The sequence below is a fragment of the Xiphophorus hellerii genome, chromosome 20 (genome assembly GCF_003331165.1).
Source record: "Xiphophorus hellerii strain 12219 chromosome 20, Xiphophorus_hellerii-4.1, whole genome shotgun sequence".
NCBI lineage: Eukaryota > Metazoa > Chordata > Actinopteri > Cyprinodontiformes > Poeciliidae > Xiphophorus > Xiphophorus hellerii.
In genome coordinates this window covers 28,721,473-28,738,659 of record NC_045691.1, presented here as the reverse complement: position 1 = coordinate 28,738,659, position 17,187 = coordinate 28,721,473, and the positions used below count along the sequence as shown (strand labels likewise).

The 17,187-nt window shown below is 39.5% G+C and overlaps 2 protein-coding genes across 3 annotated transcripts in view; both read right to left on the bottom strand.

The window, feature by feature from the left end:
* ptpra (protein tyrosine phosphatase receptor type A) overlaps window positions 1–5,119 on the bottom strand; it is a 34,010-nt gene extending 28,891 nt beyond the window's left edge. Inside the window, exon 1 of the mRNA XM_032550456.1 lies at window positions 4,734–5,119. The gene's annotated coding sequence lies outside the window, so the exon portion shown is untranslated. The remainder of the gene's footprint in view (window positions 1–4,733) is intronic.
* Window positions 5,120–6,913: 1,794 nt separating this feature from the next.
* idh3b (isocitrate dehydrogenase (NAD(+)) 3 non-catalytic subunit beta) lies at window positions 6,914–16,622 on the bottom strand. 2 transcript variants are annotated; one of them, XM_032550458.1, is made up of 11 exons: window positions 16,516–16,622; window positions 15,302–15,475; window positions 15,019–15,139; window positions 13,814–13,874; window positions 13,602–13,734; window positions 13,304–13,437; window positions 13,060–13,162; window positions 12,760–12,906; window positions 11,936–12,030; window positions 11,790–11,850; window positions 6,914–7,911 (listed from the first exon to the last, which is right to left on the bottom strand). In XM_032550458.1, the coding sequence occupies exons 1-11, from the start codon at window positions 16,555–16,557 to the stop codon at window positions 7,825–7,827; spliced, it is 1,158 nt and encodes a 385-aa protein (XP_032406349.1). In that variant the 5' UTR covers window positions 16,558–16,622; the 3' UTR covers window positions 6,914–7,824. The 2 variants fall into 2 exon arrangements, with proteins under 2 accessions (XP_032406349.1, XP_032406348.1); XM_032550457.1 differs by lacking the exon at window positions 6,914–7,911 and adding an exon at window positions 10,168–10,498 and having other exon boundaries at window positions 16,516–16,621.
* Window positions 16,623–17,187: the final 565 nt, after the last annotated feature.

Here is a 17,187-nt window from a genome sequence, read left to right as displayed (position 1 = left end):
TTGTCCACTGTTTACACTTGATTATGCCGCTTCCTGCCTCCTCCAGTGTATAGTGTGTGTCACACAGAGTGACAGAAAAGTCTGATTAAATGGGTCACACGTGGCCTAGAAAGCCAGATTTGGGCTACTTTTGCCTGCAGAGTGACTGTAGCCAAAATTCATTCAAATTTTGAGTTTCATTTGTTCCCATTTACTAAAACCTCTTTTTAGTATTACTAAAACTAAAAAGAGGTTTTAGTAAATGAATTTTGTCCTGGACTCAATCATTTGCGTTGTATACTCACCAGGAAAGTCCTTTGGTCCGGCCCAAAAGCAAACTTTTTTTTTCTTCCATTTGTTGCAGTTCGCTTTCACATTGTGAAACATTTAGCATACGGACTATAATTTGTAAACGAAGCTATGTGGGTAATGATCATTGCTCCCACTGGATAGAAATAATGGGGGCGGGACAGAGCACAGACACAGAAAAACAAACTTTGGAAGTCCTGCTTGCTGCATTTCTGTTTTCTGCAAACTTTTGCTGTTAATAATATAACATTATTATTATAAGCATTATAAGCCTGGCGGGTCACCAGGCTTTACTTGCGCCTCCACCAGGCTAAGCATTGCTTATTTTTTGAAGTCTTTTTAAATGTTTGCATTTTAAGGATTTATAGTTGGTGTTCAGGTATTCTTCTTCCAAACTTTTAACAACACATAATTATCAAGTGATATTTTCAAATTTCCTGTCAACTTTAAACATTTTTTAAATCAAAAACACGGCGAGCCGCTGAATGAATGACTGCCCTAGCACCCAACCACCGGGCTTTACGCAAGTTTTCTAGAGGAAAACTTGAATAAATAAATAGATAATAACTTAATGTAAGTACATTTCAGTGTTTATTGCTACACAAAGTGGTAATGGTACAGTTCTACTATTATTATAGTTCATATTGTCTCCAACAGTTATTTCTTTGCGGGAATACAAAAAGAAAAATGGTGGAGTAAAACTGCTGTTTTAAGTTTTCTTCAGCAGATTCCAAAAGTTATCGCAGTCCCTGTGACTCACCGCGTCTGAACTCTACATTTAAAAACAATGCCTCATGCTCAATGAAGCTCTCATTCATAATTTGGAGCGGATTCCTGGCATTGTTCTCCCGTGTGAGATGGTTTTTAAAGGAATCAAAAGCTACGTACTGACTCAGTAAAAGGCCCGAATAACTTGTTGCTGTCTAATCACTGCTGCCCTTTTGCAACTTCAACATGTCACTTAACATCCTAATTAAAAGTTGAAGATCTCATTAAGAAAAAGCAAGAAAATCTGGAAGAAAAATGTTTTGTTGCAGGTTCAGAACGGACAAAAGCAAGTATTTGTTAAGATTAATAAAAGCAATGAGCAAACATTTTAATTAACAGTTAAACAGGGAGCAGAAGAAGCTGTTTAACTTGGGCTTGCTGTAGTAATTCAGCAAGCCTAGGTTTTATATAAAAAGGGAAAATCACCCAAAGGTGACAGCGATGATGTGCAGTGAACATCCCACTGCACATGTCCCCTCCTTTTCCTCAGGAAGATAAGGAAAACTAATCAAAAAGACAAGAATCAGAAGCTCAACTTTAAAAAACATGTCTTGGCAGCGTTTCATAACCCAGTGTCTTCTAGTTAGACTTAAAAGAAAAAAAGTTCCAGTAGGGTAAATTCTTATCAGACCATTTTTTAAAAGACATAGGGAAATATAAATATTCTCCAACTATGGCTCTCAAAAATGATTGAAATCAAGTGAAGTCTGGCACCAACTGTAAACTGCTTGGTTTAAGAGGTGAGGAGTAACACAACTAATTTTCCTTCACAGTCAATATATGATAAAAGTCAATCAGCGCTGCTCTAAACAAAGCCCTGAAAGAAGGACGAAAACCAGAATTTGATACTTTAACTAGATCACATGAAACTCCCGCCATATCAAAAGTATGAAGATTTGCTTCATCGTGTGACGGAACAACATGACAACAACTGCAGACAGAGCAAAGCTGAATCATCCTGGATAAATTCCTACCATGCATTTGATTCTGTTCATCGTCGATCAATCACTAATGAACACGCATCAATTTCTTGTACCTGTGTAAAAAGCAGAATTGCAGTGCTGCTTCATACTAAAAAACCTGTTGGCCTATTGGTGGAAACAAAAACATCCCTCCAGCCCCACCCAAAGAGCCAGCTCACAATATTGTGCCACAAACCTGAAATTGTGACATTTCACAACACCGACGTAATCTACATACTGAAATCTCCCACAGAAATCCCACGAGGCAGTTTTTTCCGAGCTACACTTCTTATTTTTAGAAACTAGGACAATTGTAAAGTGTGATGCGAGTATCAGTCAGTCCTCCACTGAAAGGCTTTCAGCTTCCTAAGTCAGAAATAACTCAGGTTTCCTTAAAATAGCCGAGTAGATGATGACAGCCCTGTTTCCCTGTGTCATACGGGCAAGGCGCACTTCTCTCTCTTCTGCAATTTAGTGCCGATGACAAGGTGCTGCGTGACAAGTGGACGTGGCGCAACAGCTTCTATGGGAAAGCAGCGAACGTGTTCGGGCCGGACGAGCAGAGGTCAAGATACGGGTCTGAGAAATGGAGTCACACGGGTCGGGAGGGCGTGCGGCTGCGAGTTTTGCGACTGGACCCCGCAAAGACGACACGACCTCCGTGAAGCTGGTGTGGACAAAAAGGCAGAGCGAGGAAATCGCATAAATGAGCTGCAGTGTGTTGAACCGAACCAGATGTTGGGGGTTTGAGATCCGGGCGGCAGATATGACAAGTCAGGGATTCCTCCTGGCATCGATGCAACGATTCTGCTGGGAACTTCCGCACCATCGGCTTGAACTTTTACACATTTTGTCTCGATTTTACATCTACTTGAATTTATTTCATTGAGACCTTATGAGATAAACCAACACAAAAAAGGAGAGCGTATTTTGTAGTGGACGTGTGAGGGAAATAAGTGGTTTTCGACTATTTTATACAAATAAAAATCTGACAAAACGTGCCATTCATTTGTAATCAGACTCCCAGGTGAATACTTTGTAGAACCACTTGTTTTTTGCAATTCCAGCTACATGTCCTTTTAGATACGCCTGTACTAGTGTTTCACCGTTACACACTGATATTCTTATCCAGTCCTGCCGAGAGAGCAAGGTCTGGACTTTGACTGAACCTTTCAAACACTTGAATATCTTGTGATCCAAGCCGTTTAATCGGAGCTTCAGCTGTACATTTAGGATCGCTTTCCTCACTGTAAGCTGAAACGCCATTCCTCGCTCAAATGTTTTGCATCGTCAGACCTACTTTCTTCCACGGTAACCCGGTTTCACTGTAACTTCTGAAGGAAAGCATGCACACAGCATGATGCTGATGCTGCCACCACCATGTCTGCCACGAAGACGGCCTCATCAGGGTGCAAAGTTCATTTCAGTGTCCTGCAAGACCAGAGCACACTCTTTGACGTGTTTGTTGTGCTGCCTACTTGGATTGTGGAGAACTGCAAAGAAACCTTCTTGGTGACGTCCTTCAACTCTTCCGTAAAGAGTGACAAGATGATAGTTGTGAGTTACTTGCCAGTTTACGTGGACGGGCAGGTTTAACTAGGTTTGCAGTTGCAACTTAAGGTTTCCTTAAAGCTCTCCACAACTTTCTCCTTGGTCTAAACCTCTGAGGCCTTCACTGAACAGCTGGATTTTATTTAGCTGAAGACAGATGCACAGCATGTATTAATTTTCTTTATATTGGTCTACCACGTAAAATCCACATTAAATACAGTGACGGGTGTGCTTTTAACGTGACAAAACGTGGAAATGTTCAAGGGGCGTGAATACTTTTGCGAGGCAAAAAAAAAAGTTTGACTTGCCATTACTGGTGACTGTTTTGGGGTTTTTTTTTTCTTTCCTTCTCCCTCATATTCTGTACCCAGAGCTTCTGCAAACTGAAAGCAAAGTAATTCATAAAAATAAAACTGATATGATTTGCTCGGTTACACCCAGTACTCTGACAGAGAGGAGGGTATTAATCATTACTAAAACTTTTGGGAGAGGCAGTAAGAAGGGGGGGTGGGAGGGAGGCGGAGTGTTTCAGCCAGCATCGGAAGAAGCGGCAGTGATTTGATGGAGAACACATTTGAATGCTGGTGACGACCTAACCCCACGAAGAGGACCCACAGCTCCTCCACCCACGGACCCCCAGCTAAGCTCCCCACCCTCAATCTCTATATGTGTAATAACAAAGCATTGATCAATACAGCGGACTTTCCAGTGAGCCAGTCCAGAGACCCCCCCCCCCTCCTCTTTGTTCCCGTGCCACCGCAACCGCATCCGTGTTGGCACAACAACCCCACTTCTGCCTCTCTTTTCCTATATAGCTTGTCGCACTCAAGAGTTGAGCCCCCCCTTTCTGAGAGCCCCCTTTGCTAAAATAAATAAATAAATAAATAAATAAATCCCTCCCTGCCTCCGAGCTACTTCTGAAATGTTCACGGTTTACAACCATTAAACTCAAGCCCGCTTCTTGTCCATTTCCACTGACATATAAGGGGCTCTCTGTGAGCCTGAAAGGAGGAGGATTGGGGAGGGAGGGGGGCACAAAGTGCTTGTTTGTGGGGTGATACAGTGTTGCAGCGAGAGGAAACATGCTCGTACACAGCGACATTGTAACAAGTGGGGATTCGGCTTTTTTTTTTTTTTTTGCGCAACAAAAACAAGTTAACTCACCACGAGTCCTGCGGCGCACAGATGGGAACCCGTACCTGGAGAAAAGATGGCCAAAAGAGGGGAGAGAAGGGACGGGGGGGTTTTATCCGCTCCTTCTCTTTCCACGTTTTTCCAACCCGGCCCCTGTCTCCACACCCCGGGAACAGAGAGGAGTGTGAGCGGGGTTGGGGGGAAAGCGCAACCTGGGACACACTGCCAACACTTCGCAGTCAGTTTTTCCTGCTAAATCCAGATAAAGATGGCTCCCCCTGAAAAGCACACCAGTTCTCCAGGATCTGCTGTCCGGTCGGAGGTTCCTTTGTTTGCCTCCTTGGATGGTAAAACCCCCACAGTTTATCCGCTGTATCCGGGCGCGTCGGTCGACTATTCTAGTCCGCCATGTTGTGTGTCTGTCTGCATAGGGAGAATGGGAAGGAGAGCAAAAAAAAAAAAAAAAAAAAAAAAATTCCCAGGCCAGGCCCCGACTCCTCTCCAATCTGTTTCTCCATACCAGGCAGCGCCCCCTGCTGGTAGAGCTTCGTGTTGGACGCAGCATACTGCAGCGCTCAGCAGGGGCATGTCCCAGAACATTTATTGCACATCTAGCAAGATTTTTTTCCTGTATTTATTCACGCAGAAGGATACCAGTAATTATAATTTGAGAATATATATACATATATGGCTTGAAATTAATCGTTTATTCTGTTTCTGTTTATTTCCCCTGTTTATTCAATGGTGACACATTTGTAAGGAGTATGCGTTTGTGGGTTGTATGTCGGTTGCATACTTTTGCGACAGCTTTTGGTGGAGGCAGTATGATGATGTGGGGTCAGCATTTCCAATAATGGAACAACAAGGCATCATCACCTGAGTCATTCTCAGTGCAGAGAGACATCAACAAAGGTTTCTGGAAGCAGTAGCAAACAGATATCTATCCATTTTTAGGGCCTGAACTACTGTATGTCGTCCAAGATGGCTGAGCTTGCTCTGGGGTTATTTGGGGAATATCTCCAGAATTTGGGAGAGGAGAAGATGGGCTGATCTGCTTGCAGTCTTGATCTCAACCCCAGCTAGAACTGCTGTTCAAGCCAGCATGATCCAACACTGCCAACATTTCTGACTGGCTGCTGCAAATGTTGGTTGAAGATTAAGATGTCATTCCCCAACAGCTGGTGACCAGCAGAAGGAGAAGGTGCCAGGCTGTTTGTTGAATGAATAAACTATTAAACTGCCAGGGTCTGGTGCGCTAAAGTAAAGAGAACTAGTTTATTTAAGTGCAAGCATACATTCAGATCAGCTAATCATAACCCAAGAAACTACAGAAGTCCGGAACTAAATCTGACAGAAAATCTGAGCAATAAATCAACCAGATTGGGAAAGTGAGGGCAACAGTTTGATAAAGACACAGCCTTCTGATTTACTCAACCAAATGAGACTAAAATTGAATCACAGGTGCTTTATTTGAATTAAAAGGGCATGCACACTTTTGCAACCCAGAAGTCAGAGGGGTTTTTTTTGTTCATTTTACACTTCCCTCTTTGTCAGTTAAATTTTCAACATATACGACACAATAAAAATAATTAATTTATTATGATCGTATGTCTTTATCTCGCAAAAGCCTATAATTGCAACAAAGATGTTACACTTTTGAGATGCCCAGTATATCAGCATTTTGTATTAGATTATTGGAGTTGATTACTTTTGCTTAGGAATGTTCTTTTTTTTCCCCCAAAACCTTTACATTTAGTAACATAAAAAGAATAAATAAATGTAGTTAAGTAGTTTATATTACAGGATTTTGAATGGAATGTGTTTGAGAGCCAGACTCTTATTCGTGTTCTTCTGCTTTAATGCTTTAGATCACAGGTGTCAAACTCCAGTCCTCAAGGTCCGCCGTCCTGCAGTTTTTAGATGTGCCACATGTACAAAACACTGGAATGAAATGGCTTAATTACCTCCTCCTTGTGTAGATCAGTTCTCCAGAGCCTTAATGACCTAATTATTCTATTCAGGTGTGGTGCAGCAGAGGAACATCTAGATTCTAGAAGTTGCAGGACTGGAGTTTGACAGCCCTGCTTTAGATGAATGAATACTTGCTAAAGAGTAAGTAAAATGTTGTCTAATTGTCAAATATTCTATGTGTTTTACTGAATAAAACCATGGTAAAAAAAAAAAAACATTAAATGCCTTAAAAAACACCCTTTGTATGAATCTACGTTTAATGCATCTTCTTTAAAAGCTTTCGGGATTCAAACTTATACAGTATGAGTAATTTCCAGGTGATAAAACATACAGAAAAAAGTATATTTAAGGAAGTCTTTAAAAGCTGATTATCTAAGTTGAGTTTGGGTTAGTCTTACTATTTCAGTAGGTAAAAAGGTTTAACGAACTACTGAAGACATTCTGAAAACTGGCGATCAATATGTTTGCAATACAGTACAGCGTAATCCGTGTGAATCTCTCCAGCTCTTGTTGTCTGGTATTGTACTTCTGCAATCCTGCTGGGCGACAGCAACATCAAACATTGTTCACATGTGACTAACACAAAGATCCTCATATGACTCCTACACGGCAGACTTTCCAGCTCCACCTGATCGGCATGTGTCAGGAAAAGAGGAATAAGTAAGTTCTAGTTGCTCCTGTGAAACACATGCTGACCAAAGCCACCCATGGCTGTGATGAACCTTTAATACCACTAAATACTGCATCAGGTTTCCATTAAGAGTCATGAGACTGCTTCACACTCTTGCTGTTACATCTCATTTTTTATTCACATTTCGCCATAAGTGAAGCGATATGCTAAAAACCGCCGTTAATAAATAATCAGATGTATAAATCCATCACGTTTTGACTGCTGCTTAGTGACTTGAAATAAAGCCATTAGGCAGAATTTTACAGTTTTGAGAAAGCAAAAGGTTGGCGTAGATGATGTATGCTTGCAACTGTTATTGTTTTTTCTTCAAAATGCCACTTTAAACAATGTTTTGTGAACATAGTGGTGCAGATTTTCTGTGTTTTGTAGTACATTGCCGAGACAGTGCACAGTCCATGACAGAAGGCAAAGAAAAAAACAGAATGTGTGCGTGTGTCTCAGCAGCTGACAGATTTGCATTTACACAGCTATGACTGGCAGGTTAGCAATGACGGCCCGGGTGAATTCATCGCATGTCGAGTAGCCCCCCAGGTCTCCGGTGCGCACCTGCCGCAAACATAAGGACAGCGTGTTACCATGTGCACAGCTGCTGCAGCACATGGCCACGTTGCAGTGTCCTGGCCTGCATGTCGGAGAGCCTTTGATACAGTAACTGTACTCGCAGAGCAAGCCGAACAGGACGAGTGAGTAAATGTCGCTGCAGGGAAAACGTCCGCTCTTCAATTTTTTGATAAGTTGGAAACGTGTCTGTCCATCAAAGCTGTGAAACAGAGCAATGCCTTTCAAGTGTTCCTGTTGGTTTAGATATTTGTAGTGTACATCTCCCTGCTCTGGGCTACGTTGCAGTGCATTTCTTGCAAGCCTTTATTTCCTTCCACTTAACTTGCCGTTGACAAAGCTGGAAACAGCTGACCATGAGTGGTTAACTGCTTTATCGAGGGACTTTTGTGACTTACCCTACGTGTGGTTTCAATGACGCTGCTGTTTTACAGTGAAGTCAGCAGTTTCCCATGATTCTGTAGGCCTTGACAAAACATTTTTGCATTTAAAATCATTCTTAGTGATACTTTGCCATCCAGAGGACCTGAATGTGGGGCTTTCTTCTGTTGTAAGCTGCAGTCACCAAACACAAGCCGACAGATATAAACTTGAAATCTGTCACTCGTCAAAATGAGAATGCGCATACATACATATATTGTTCTGTGAGTTCTGTTTAGGAAAAAAATCCAAAAACATGGCTAGTCAAGTGCCGATGGAGAAATGCCATGATATCTTTTCGTTATGCTTTTACATTTCTGTTATACGTCAACATGTTGACAAGTCAAGGTTATGTATTCTTATAAATTAGTTTTATGGAAGTGATATTTTAAGAACGTTAAAATATCACCTGCCAGAGAGGTGCCTTTTGTACAGAGAACGATGAACGCTGACAAATAAAATCTCAAGGGAATCTTACATCAGGGGAATGCTGTCTCCATGGATCTTGACACTAATTCAGTGCTTTTTCTTCAGCCTATGGTGCTTTCATCGGGCAAGATTACATCGAAGTAGAAATGTTGGAAGCACCAATAGCCTGAATAAAAATACAGTGAATTAAGTCCGTTTTTGTAAAGGTTCTGTGAACAGAGCACATTATGAATAATGCACTTTATGTAGACATATATATAAATGTATATATATGTGTGTGTACTTTACATATGATTATTATATATAATGTAATTATATGACATTATATGTAATAATCTAGCTGCTTCACAAAAAGATTTCTGATCAGTAAGCAAAGTTAAAATGTAGCTCATGACAGTAGAAATAGAAACATGATGGAAGCATGGATTTTTGCATAAGGTGTATCTCCCTTACATCAATTAGAACTTTATTTGGTTTTTTACTAAGTTATGTGTTCTTCATTACTGACGGGAAGTTTTGCCCTTCTAAGCTACAATATAATGAATAAACCTAAAGTGAAAAGTCTACAAAAGCACAAACATATCCCATATGTTACCATGAATGTAGCGACACTCAAAGGCTTCCTATTCATTTTCCACATCAAAACTCCGTACTTTTTATATACCAAATTTCAGAATTTAAAAAAAAATGTTTTTTAACTATATTTAGAACATCTGAGTGCAAACTATTTGAATAAAATGCTTGGATAACATAACATTGATTCCTTTTGATGGCATGTGAACTAAAGTAGATCTATTTCATTTCAAAATCTAAGATTCTTGCCATTTTGTTGCTTTGTACTAGTGACATGCAATGACAATAAAGTTGAATTCTAATTAATTAAAATGAAAATGTTTTTTCTTTTTAAACATTTAGTGTAAACTGATGCTTTTATACTGTTTGTAAAAACAAATGAAAATATCAATGTTTAAACCACCATATATTAGAGATGGACAAAAAAAAAACCTCTAAAATTGTCATTTTATTTTGGAATGTGTTTGTGCCGATTCTCAAACAGAACAAAAAAAAACAGAGTACTGAAAGTCAAAATGTTAAAATATAGTTATGATGTGGCAAAAAAAAAACCTTTATTTTAATCCTTTACAAACTGGAAAAAAGTCTGGAAATAAAAAGACTTTTCTACCACGGGCTTGGGAAAATAATAAAGAGGCAACCTTCATATAGCAGCTTAGATTATGTCCATTTAGAAAAAAATCGCAAGGAACTGACCAGATTAAACCTGTAACATAAGTTTACCTATTAATATAACCCAAAATAATGGAAATGCTAAAGTTGAGAGTGATTATGGCGGTAAAGGGACTGCAGGCAGGGAGAGGAAACAGAAGACAAAAAATATGGGATGGAAATCTGCATAAACTGTGTATTTGTTTTTTCCACAAAGTGTCACAAATCACTGCTTTTACATCGGCTCAATCACACACACATAAAACATAAACATTGGAGGCCACTAATGTCAAAGCAGAGTAACACATATGGGACACAATATGGAAGTGGGGAGGGTTTTCAGTCTTAACATGCCTTCAGGTCATGTTAGGATCAAGGTCCACATTTAAGGCAACATAAGGAAGGTGGGATCTTATTAGGTGGGTGGGTGTCGCAGGTTCTCCACTACTGCTTGCACAAAGTCGCCAGTGGTAGAGTACCCGCCAAGGTCTCGTGTTCGAACCTAGGATGTGCACAAAACACATGTATGCAAACAACAGACACACAGAGGTCAGAGGGTGCAGGGACAGATGGGAGTGACAGGAAAAGAAGCGGAGGAGCAAACGGATGACATAAGGTCAGCTTTTTAAGGGTTTTGACATTTGCCAATAGTTTCACAAAAAAACAGCTGGTTGGGGTGGTGGGAATTGGTGTTGGAGGAGGTTGCACAGCTGCAATGAGTGCATCAAATACGAGCAATGCTGTCGGGAGTCAGTATCACCATGCTGTACCCGTCACAGTAGCATGCTTCTTGAATTCAGCACACATTAATGACCAAATGTGAGGCAGCTAAAAAGTATTTCACCAACTTTTTGTAAAGTTTTGTAGAAAGTTGTGGCCTTTAGTAAGGCACTCAGTGAATTTAAATTAATGCCAATTCAAGTTTTGTTCACATTATTCCTGGAGGATGTTTCACTGAACATATCTTTTTTTTTTTTGATTAATCCAGGTACACCCCAGGGTTAGATTCTTGGCCTGTTTCTTTTCAAATAACATGGACCAATTTGTCTGGTAACATCTTAGTTTCTGTTTCAAGAAATGAAGCTCAATATTTGGAGACGATTGCAGTTTGTTTTCCCAAATGGCACAATTTTTGTGGAGGTTATTAATTTACATTTACAAATATTAAAGTAATAATTATAAAACAAGTCTAACAAGCAATATATTTAAATCTAAATTATACCGTTAGAAAAACAAACTATATAGATATGAATTATCACCACCAACATTTATTTAATTTAGTGGTATGGGTTTTATTATTCACTACTTTATTTTGTGTTATTGGGTCATTATGGGTGTTTTGCTTGCACTTTACTTTGTATCTTAAACCTGTAGGTCATGGACAGAAAATATGACCTGAAAGAGGATAATAATTACGAACAGCAGAGAATAAAAATGTTAGAAAAATAAAGCATAATAGAAATCCAGCAGGCCTGACACAGATGTTAGTGAATCAAAGGCTCTCCAACACACAAGTTGTTAGTAAGGTTGTTAAATTTGCAGACCAAGAACTGCTAATGTTACACCACAAACTGATCAGAGAAAAAAAAAAACTGTTCAGACTTGCTCAGTCAAAACATAGACTGGAATTTGATTCTTATGGAATACTATATGCACAGGATGCTTGGAAAGATAACATTTTCAGTTACTGACCTGCAAATTGGAGCATAAAAGTATGTTATTTAAAGAGCATGAGTTTCATTAATAAGCATGAAGTCGTCAAACTCAGCGAGTACCACAAACAACTATGTTACCTTTCCCTGTTTGATGACTTTCTTGACAGCTTCTGACACCATTTGGGAGTGGTACTCCAGACTGCAGCAGAATACAGGAAAAGTTAACAGGCAGGCCAGGAAACAACGTGTTCTGTGGCTGTTCATAAATAGATTAGGAAACTCACTTGAGGTGCCTCAGCATGTTAGCAGCACTGAGGAGCATTGCTGTGGGGTTGGCGATGTTCCTGCCCACTGCTTGCGCAAAGGGGTGGCGAGCTCCCTGAAGGAAAAAAAAAAAAAGGCAGGAAATGAAGCAACCAATGAAAATGCAGTAATACAAACTGTCCCTAATGCCACGTTTTCCCCTTTCGTCAAACAAATTTTGACCCTTAAGCAAGAATGAATAGCGTGATAATTATTTTTGATTCAGGATTTGTAGAGTCAAAGCAAATGAGTAGAAAATAAAAGTTTGATAACAAGCAGATAAACTTTAAGTCGACAACTTTAGACTTATGCATTTACACTTTAATCTTTAGGGCCCAGCATAGGACCTTGTGGTTCACCACTAGGAGCCTTCATTAAACCAGATTTAAAATTGTTTATTCAAATATAATATCTATTGTTTAGAAAGCTTTTCATCTAAGAATGTGGAATGTGTCTCACATCAAATCTCTCCAGCTCTTGGTCTATAGTGTCAATAAAACGTGCCACAGTAAATTTACTCTCATCTATTGCTCTTGCTAGATATTTTGCGACGTAAAACCAGCCGCATTTCTGTTATGAAGGTGAACCTGTGTGTCGCTGCTTTTGAAAATAATTAGGATAGTTTTCTGCATATTACTTCTATGTTGATGATGGAATTTAATTGATCTAAAAACAACGCAGGTCAATTTGTTACTTTAACTCTTGCATGTTTAGCTTCTGCCCCTACAGTGTATGTGACAGACGCGTCACAGACTCACCGAACTTTGACTCAAACAGAAGGAATTGATTTATTCAAGAAACTCACAGTTTCAAAAACAGCATATTCTGCACTGTAACTTTCCCCTGGAACGACTCCGGCTCCTCCAACCAGTCCTGCTGCCAAGTTATCGATGATATTTCCATACAGGTTGGGCATGACCAGTACGTCAAACTGGTAGGGGTTCTGAACCAGCTGTAAGAATGAAACAAGTAAATCTTAAATTAAAGTTGAAAAAAAATGAAAGAAAATACAACACCAAAGACCATGGCAATACTGTAGTGTGGCGAGGTAGAGAGAAATAACGCACATAAAAACAGCAGGGTGAAATATTAAGGGTGTAAATACCTGCATGCAACAGTTATCGATGATTATGTTCTCATGTTTGATTTTGGGGTAAAGTTCCGCCACCTCTGCACAACTCTGCAGAAACAGCCCATCGCCTAGTTTCCTGGAATAACACAACAGAAAAGGATGGACATTGCTACAACTGTGGCACAAATTATCACTGCAATTGACAAAGTTTTAAAAATCAACAGACAAAAAAAATTAATTCAAATTTTGAATTAATTTGTCCTAAAGATGCCCTCACATGATGTTTGCTTTGTGAACCGCTGTGACCTTGCTTCGACCTGTCTTAGTGGCGTAGTCAAAGGCAAACTTGGCGATGCGTCGTGACTTCTCTCTGGTGATGATCTTCAAACATTCGATCACACCGGGCACACTCTACGAACAGTTACACGGTGATGGTTTTAATTGGAGAAAGAGAAAAGAAAACTAAAACACTGAAATAGAGGAATCAAACATTTTATGACAGATATTAAATCCAGCCTTCCTGTTAGAATTTTTCAGATTGTCTGGCGGCAGTAGACCTAAGGGGAACTGTTTACCTCGTGCTCCAGGGAGCTGTACTCCCCCTCGGTCTGCTCGCGAATGATGACGAGGTCCAGGTTGTTATGGCGAGTGCTGTAGCCGGGCAGGCTGCTCACACGGACCACGTTAGCAAACAGGTCCAGTGTGCGCCTGGGGAAACAACCGAGACGTACGATAATTTTTAAACACAGCAGATAAATTTTTTTTTAAAGAGTGTCTATGTAATTACCTTAGTTTCATTTCAAAAGACTCCAACTCCCCTTTGTTCTCCATTGGTGAGTGAATCTTTCCTAGTTGACAAAAAAAAAACAACAACAAACAAACATAAAAAGCAGATATGCTAAAGTTTATTATGCATTATAAAGTTACAGCAGATATTTGGATGGATGGATGGATGGATATGACAAAAAAAATCTAATCATGCAAGTAAAATCATAATCACAATCCTGTTGGATTACTATCTACTAAAGGCTAGTAGCGCAAAAAAAATATCTAAAACAATAAAAACCTAATAAGGTTCAGCTAAAGTTCACTTTTGCTATGTAACGGTATGAACATTTTGTATCATGATTATTTTGTGCAACTTAATCACACACATGAATTCAGACAATATTTTAGAGCAAAATATGTTGTAAGCAGTGTTTATTAGATTTATGCTATTTGTAGTTCAGAGCGCTTTATACATGAAAAAGGCTTCTGTTACGTTGACCAAGGTGTCACTGTTTTAGCTGCTCTGTGTAATCGGAGTCTCAGATAAAATGCTGGCAGTCCAATAAAAATGACATGCTAGTAACGTCACGAAGAGTGCAAACACCCAGTTAAATGTAAACCAGCTCACCATTAGCCACCAGGCAGCGCAGTGGCAGCTGAAGGAGAACGCTGGTCTTACAGGTGCTTTAAATATCCCTGCCTTGCTTTCCCTCCCTTCTGCTCAAGTGGATCACAATATGTCTGAGACAATGCGTTAAGTGTTACAACAGCGCCAGCTGCTAGATCGGAGATTACAGGATGTTTCAAAGACAACTGAGCGGATCTAGATCTTGAAGAAGCTTTCGCAAAGACAAGAGTTAAAAGAGCAACAATATCCTTAGGTAGAGGTAACAAAACATATTGTCAGAGTTCAAACATATTTACTACACTCCCCCCGTAAAATGAGAGGAAAACAATTCAAAATCTGTTGCGTTTCACAATAAAGTGAACATGATTTGGATGTCAACTCTATTCTTTGTTTTATTCATGGCAAGAGTTTGGAACAAGTGTGATTGGATGGATGAATATTTTTAAAGTCTACAAACAGATTTTCTATGCTGATCCAAACTTGAAATATATGTGGATGACATTTCATGCTCTATCAGACCCGTAGGAACCTACTTTATTACACATTTCAATCACATATTCTTAGTGACTGCAGTGCCGCAGAAAAATGGACCTTACCTTTAATAGCCACTCTATTGCTTTTCATCGAGTCCAATAATTTCTCTAGTCTTTCATCAGACGCCCTGTTCTGCACTTCACTGATATAGAACTCATCGAATTCAACAGGGATGTCACCTGCCTAAAGATAAGGACAAATAAAATTTGTATTAAAGACACACCAGTATGAACCTATGAAACTGTGGAATTTTTGTCTTCAAACTGTCTCAACGTTAATATCACTGACTCTGACTGCACATTATATGGAAACAGGAGAGAGGAGCCCGTTACTCCAATGCTGTACCTTAAAGACATCCTTGACTGCAGTCATCAGCTCAGGTCCCACTCCATCACCTGGAATCATAGTGACTTTGAAGGTACTATCAGCACGGGCAGGTGGGGCTTCGGATCCACAAAGACTTGCAGAAACACTTAGAGGTCTAGAGACCAGCTGATGCAAGCGGGCGCCTCCCAGGCCCTAAGAAATGTCAACAATAGTTTACATTTTTCCACTATCACAGACGCAAATTTCAAAGCATAAAAAGGGGGGGGGGGGGGGGGGGGGGGAAGCTGGGATTTTCCTTTTTGTTTCCCCTACAATGAATTACTCAAATCCCAGGAGGGTTGTTTCCAAAGTGAGCAACTCCAACAATTCTAACCTTTCTGCGTTTCATTTTAAATATATGAAGCTCTTATGTGACTTAACATGTTCAGAAACAGCAAGATGTAAAGAATGATTTACATATGATTGCAGGATACTTGCACAAATTCTCTGTTTGCATAGAAAAACGTTGCTGTTTTATATTACGGTACTAACAACTAAATACAACTGACGGTGAAACTGGGGATCATCTTCTCCCACAAAAAAAACAAACAAACAAACTCTAATTAATTCCTTGCTTGTGCACACAATCTTGGCCAATAAATCTGATTCTGACGTGTCATATTTAAGCAAATGTGCTAATTACACAAATGTTAGTGTTTTAAGTCATTTATGAGATGCATCATCATCATCCAAAAAAGCCTCGGGTGGGTGACCGGGTAGGTTAGCTGGATGCTAGGAGGGGATGAAGGGTGTGGCCGTGGGTGTGACGTTGAAGTCCAACCTTGAAACAGGTAAGAAAACCTTCGACTGTTGAAAATTAAGATTGAACCGTTACTTTGATGTTCTCCAGTTATATAACAATTAGCAAATAAATAAAGCTAATAGGATATCCCAGAACGGCCGAGATACTTTTAATAACTAACTGATACAATACAGGAAGATAACTCTGCTCTATTGACCACCAAAGTTAGAAGAAAACGTTTTATTGTTTATTTTTTGTTAAACTTTGCTATGGTGTGTCTGTCAATTTTCCGAGGAGGGCTCTTGATTAGACATATGCCACAAGTTGAAGTTTTCTGCCGTTTCTGTGACAGCTGAATAAAACCTCTTTGCCTGAGTTTGACAAACCTCACTTCTCCGTTCTAACAGATGTAATAAGCCTGTTATCCTGTCAGCATCCTCTCAGCACTCACCTTGGCCAGCGCTAATATCGTTCCTCTCAAGGCGGCCGCCATAGTTCCTCGAGAAGCTGGATGACTTCTTCTGTGGCAGATTACTGGCGCAATGCCCCAAACCACGAGACAACACCTCCCCCTTCAGGACACGCACTGAATGACGTATTTTAGGACAAAGAAGATAATGTTGAAGAAAGTTGTATTATTATATAATTATTATTTATTATTATTTATATTATTATTATTATTATTATTATTATTATTATTATTAGTAGTAGTAGTAGTAGTAGTAGTAGTAGTAGTATTAATTAATTTGTTTCTCACAATCACACTAAATTATTTCTCATTAAATTGTATGTACACTTATATATATATATAATTGTAAAAAATATTATATTTATTTTTAAAATACATTAATTCTGTCTCTGGATACAGTTGTAGCACTTGAGTGTGTCTGAGAGATAAACATCTGTCATTTTAAGATTCTCCTAATATTATATTTTTCTGTAATTTTCTTTGTGTGTCCCATTTGCATGGCATGGTAGATGTGTGTGCATTTTGATGGTACATGTGTGGTACACAGCTGGTACATGTGTACTTGTCAATCCATGTGTGCGCATAATTAATTTATATGTGTGAATATATGTGCGTATTTGTCCAGTGTTTATGCATACTGTGCACTGTTTTTGT

Bases quoted from the DNA above. Each gene is read 5' to 3' on its own strand.
- idh3b (XM_032550458.1), bottom strand. From the start codon at position 16,557: ATGGCGGCCGCCTTGAGAGGAACGATATTAGCGCTGGCCAAG. The intron at 13,163-13,303 runs GTGAGGGCATCT...GTGTTATTCCAG, and splicing joins GTTCACAAAGCAAACATCAT to GAAACTAGGCGATGGGCTGT. The intron at 11,851-11,935 runs GTGAGTTTCCTA...ATTCTGCTGCAG, and splicing joins AACATGCTGAGGCACCTCAA to TCTGGAGTACCACTCCCAAA.